This window comes from Octopus bimaculoides, chromosome 2 (genome assembly GCF_001194135.2).
Source record: "Octopus bimaculoides isolate UCB-OBI-ISO-001 chromosome 2, ASM119413v2, whole genome shotgun sequence".
Classification (NCBI taxonomy): domain Eukaryota; kingdom Metazoa; phylum Mollusca; class Cephalopoda; order Octopoda; family Octopodidae; genus Octopus; species Octopus bimaculoides.
In genome coordinates this window covers 28,142,529-28,147,322 of record NC_068982.1, presented here as the reverse complement: position 1 = coordinate 28,147,322, position 4,794 = coordinate 28,142,529, and the positions used below count along the sequence as shown (strand labels likewise).

The 4,794-nt window shown below is 38.2% G+C and overlaps 1 protein-coding gene across 1 annotated transcript in view; it reads left to right on the top strand.

Annotated features, from left to right (window-relative positions):
• Positions 1–4,794, top strand: part of LOC106872747 (cartilage oligomeric matrix protein) — a 130,240-nt gene that overhangs the window by 108,031 nt on the left and 17,415 nt on the right. The window contains exons 14-15 of the mRNA XM_014919838.2: positions 3,042–3,207; positions 4,320–4,438. Coding sequence (XP_014775324.1) covers positions 3,042–3,207; positions 4,320–4,438 — 285 coding nt within the window. The remainder of the gene's footprint in view (positions 1–3,041; positions 3,208–4,319; positions 4,439–4,794) is intronic.

Below are 4,794 nucleotides of genomic sequence, written 5' to 3'. Positions count from 1 at the left end.
GCATTATACACCAGTACATGTATATACCTATTCATACGTATGTATAATGATGCATATACGTGCATAGGGGTATATACAAATATTTCAGTATTTTAGTGTTTTTCAAAGAAATTTATTAATTTTAATAAGGTAATCGTCCAGCCAAGAATCACTTATTTGAGAAAACACTGAAATACACAAAATGTGATCGTAGGAAATTAAGGTATTCCCAGATTGTTTTTAGCAGATCAAGTAAATTTACCTTTTTTTGCTTCCGACGTTATATCATGCAATACTTTGTTACTTACTATTCTATATTTTTGAGATGAGGAATTATGTACATTATTTGCAATGGACGGATGAGTAATTTCATCTTGTTTGTTGTTATCACAACGTTTCGGCTGATGTACTCTCCAGCCTTCATCAGGTGTTCTGATGGAATTTCGAACCCAACCTTTTATCTAACTAATGGAGTACACTGTTCTCATTCCTAAGGTATGTTGCTGATGTTATTTTTCTGTTGATATTATTTTTCAAGCCCCTGCCTGGGATTGAACTTAGAAACCGAGGGTTAGTAGCCCGCACTCTTATCCACTACGCTATCCTACGGGCATATAGTGTAGTTGATAAAAGCGTGGACAAATAACCCTCGGATTCTAAGTTCAATCCCAGGCAAGGACTTGAAAAATGATATCAACAGAAAAATAACATCAGCAACATACCTTAGGAATGAGAGCAGTGTACCTCATTAGTCAAATAAAGGGTTGGGTTCGAAATTCCACCAGAACACCTGATGAAGGCTGGAGAGTACATCAGCCGAAACGTAGTGATAACAACAAACAAGATGAGGACAAATATCTGTCTGTTGTAAATAATGTGCTTTGTTACTTTTACGTATTTATGTTATCAGTTCAGAATGTGTCAACTCAAATTCCACCCCTCCATCTATCTTCTCCGCTCACTACTCTTTGAAGAGTCGTTGGAATGGAGTCCTCAGGCACCTCTTCCATAGGGTTTTATCAGAAGCAAACGTGAGACTTTCCCGTTGGGATGCCAAGCATGACCAAATGAGACTATCGTTGACAGAATCAATAGAGTCGAACAAAATCTCGCAAACGCAGTATTTGATAAAATAGTACCAGTCTGCTTACACAGGCTGGGGTCTTCATAATTGACGAAAGTCTTTAAAGTTTAAAATAGTCATGGACAAACTGCGGCCCACGGAATTTTCTTAATGAAAAATTACCTTGAATTTTTTAGTAGTGCGTCCTGCCGGATGATGAACCATGTGTCATGCAGCCCGCTTCTCGAAAAATGCTGCTGTGCTTTGTCTAAAGTTTACAGACGAAAACTAATCATTAAAAGACACTCATAAAAGAGGAAAAAAGTTTTTCTATCATTGTTATTTACAAAAGAAGTCAAGGCACATACCTCATTAAAGGGCCTCCGAGACTGGTTGGAAGAAGGCACGAGGTTATCGTCAAACTGATATACTGGCCTGAATGCTTACAAGAGAATAAGGTTCTTTAAAGGTAACCAAGGTGCTATGTAGTGGCGTTAAACCGGGTGACGGGTAAAGTCTATTATCTATGTAGGCCATGGCGGGATTTGAACTCGGAACGCAAAGAATCGGACCATATACTGCTAATCTGCAAGGCATCCGTCCCGGCGATCTTACAGTTCCGCCAATCCGCCACCTTCGGTTGATACTTATTTCTATTGACCCTCTGTGAGAATGAAAGGAAAAGCTGCCCTCAGTAGGATATGAACTCAGAGCGCAGAGTCGGAACATCTCAAAATGTTGTGCCCGACGCTCTAAAGACTGCCATTTCATGTAACTTATTCGTTTCGTGAATCTACTTCAAATATCATTTTCTATTAGCTTATTAGAAGTTATTTCATAACACTGAACTGATTATTTTTGTAAGTAAAAAGTAATAAAATAATGGATAATATACCCAAGGAAACAGGAAAAGATTTATTAATTACGTAATTAATCAACCAATTAATTAATAATCCTTTCTATTAGAAGCACAAGGCGTGCAATTTTGGGGAGGGGGCATGTCAATTACATCAACACTAGTACTCAAATGGTACTTAATTTACCGACCCCGAAAGGATGAAAGGCTAAGTCGATGTCGGCGGAATTTGAACTCAGAACATGAAGACAGACGAAATACCGCTAAGCATTTTGCCCGGTGTGCTCACGATTCTACCAGCTCACCGTCTTAACCAATTAGTTGATAATTTTTCTGAGAACTTCAGTTTGCATTTTTTTCCATTGTATTTACTATGTTTTCAGTCTTTATTTCAAAAACATGAATCTCTGAAAATACCACATGTGCCATTTGTATTTGAATGACTCATATTCTGAAATTGAAAGTGTTAAATACACTCTTATAGCGTGTAAATCTCTGAAGAGGGAAATTCCAGACATGTTGTCTTACATCGTATATTTTATGCCACTTTCACTAATAAAGAATTGCTTTCAAAATACCATCGTACATTATATCATCATATATATGCATTGCATATTCCTAACTGGGTATGAGTATGTATGTATGTATGTATGTAGGTAGGTACATATATGCACACACAATCATAATTTGGTTGAATGATTATCTAGCAATAGCACAGACCCTTAGAAATTCCAGGGTGGTGTTCGGCGTTTTGAAAGATGACCGGGAGTGAAGCACCCCTCTGCTTTTGATAAAGCAAATCTTTACGAGAATGTCACTCTGATATAAAACCGGATATTCAAGGAATGGTGTTAGACATTTTGGGGTCATGGCGCTTCCACATTCCTGAGCCTGTGGCCCATATTGGCATCGGATGCCTTGCTCTGACTTGTCTCTAGAAGATGCCCATAAAGTGGAGAGGATCAGTGAAGGGTTGCGCAAACCTTATTGACCCTCAAGTTTTTGTTTGTTTTTTTTTGTCCTCTGTTTATTTCTCATCAATTCTGTTTGAATTTTGAAGTTTGCTTAAATTGTTCTGTTCAAACAGACAAGTCTCATTTTTAATTAATAAAAAATTGTTTTATTTCCCCCCTTTTATTCTAGGATAATTGCCCACTAACACCTAACCCAGACCAATTGGATTCAGAAGACACTCCTGATAACAAGGGAGACGCCTGTGATAACTGTCCGACAGTTCCAAACACCGACCAATCTGATGTAGATGATGATGGCTTAGGAGACATGTGTGATCCTGATGCCGATAATGATGGTAAGTTAAACACTCTATGTTCATATACTCACACAAACATACACAGCATAAACTCCACGGGTACACGGATAACACACGTTGTTATTATTGTTGTTGTTGTTGCTGCTGTTGTTGCTGATTAGATCCTATGAGCCCTCAGTGAAATGGCCTTGCATCAAAAGCTTTTCAGCCATGACCACCCTGTCCTTCTTTCGTAGACTGTATCCTTCTCTCAAGCATAGCGTACCTACGATTAAATTATGTAATATGTCCTCCTGTTTTCAGGTGTAATGAGCGAGAGATTTTGCTGCAATTTCTAGCATGTCGAGTAACCATACAAGGGTTCTCCATTATTGGCTCACTGTACATTTGCTGCATTAAAAGGTACCTAACAAACATGCTTGCAGAAAATCTTATCCAGTTGCTTTGAATCTTCTTCGTGACAAGGCAAAGTTTAACTAAATCCAAAGATAAATAATTTCTCAATGAACATAATACAGTCAACGAGTCGGAGATGATTATTGAGAAACAAAAACAAAACTGCAGTTATTTTTATGCCCCTATCAAAGGGCAGTAGATTTGTAGAATTGTTAAAGTATGGCAAAAAAATATGTGGTATTTGTCCTGGGTCTTTATGTTCTAAGTTCAAATCACATTGGAACTAACTTCTTTTTATCCCCCCGAGGTCGATAAAATAAAGTAACACTCAAGTACCAGGGTCGATGTCATCAACCATTCTCTTCTCGCTAAATTTCTGGCCTTCTATTTATGTTTGAAATGATTGTTATACCCATAAATGTCAATGTTTCTATCAAATTTTCTTCATCCTTGATCTTAGGAATTGAATCGTGCCATCTGCCACGAGTAGGGAATCACCAACAAACGGTGGATGCAACGACGCGCTGTTACAGCGCATATCCCCATACTACTACTACTACTACTACTACAACAACAACAACAACAACTACTATCTTATAACTCCAACATATTATTTCAAATTTGTGGCTACATATTAAAAGTGCTCGTAGTTGCCTACAAGTTTTTCTCTTTGATTAGTGTTCTTCGTTGATTAAGTTTAAATAACATATCCAGTAATTCTTTAACCGAACCAATGCTTTCTCTTTATTATTAAGGAATCCGCAATGAAAACGACAACTGCCGATACATTAAGAATTCTGACCAGCGTGATAGCGACGGTGATGGCATTGGTGATGTCTGTGACAATTGTCCATTTGATCGCAACGCTAATCAGGTTGGCTATAATTATTTTTATTATCTACGTTTTGGGCAATTGAATGTCATGGTTGTTTCTGTATAAACTTAGGTGATGAAAATGCTTGGCTACTTGCAGCTTCAACGCTTAAAAGACCAGTGACAGCCTCTTTTGTTTGGAAGAGAGAACGGGCTTGGCAAATATTGAGCCTGCATTTGAAACAGGCTCATCATGGCAGAGCTTGAGACCAAGATGGGTGGAGATCTCTCATCACCTGGTGCTCTATGAGGAGAGGAAGAAACGAAGAGTAATGCATACATGTGTGTGTATGTGTGTTTGTGTGTGTGTCTGTGTGTGTGTGTGTGTGTGTGTGTGTGTCTGTCTGTTTTTTGGTT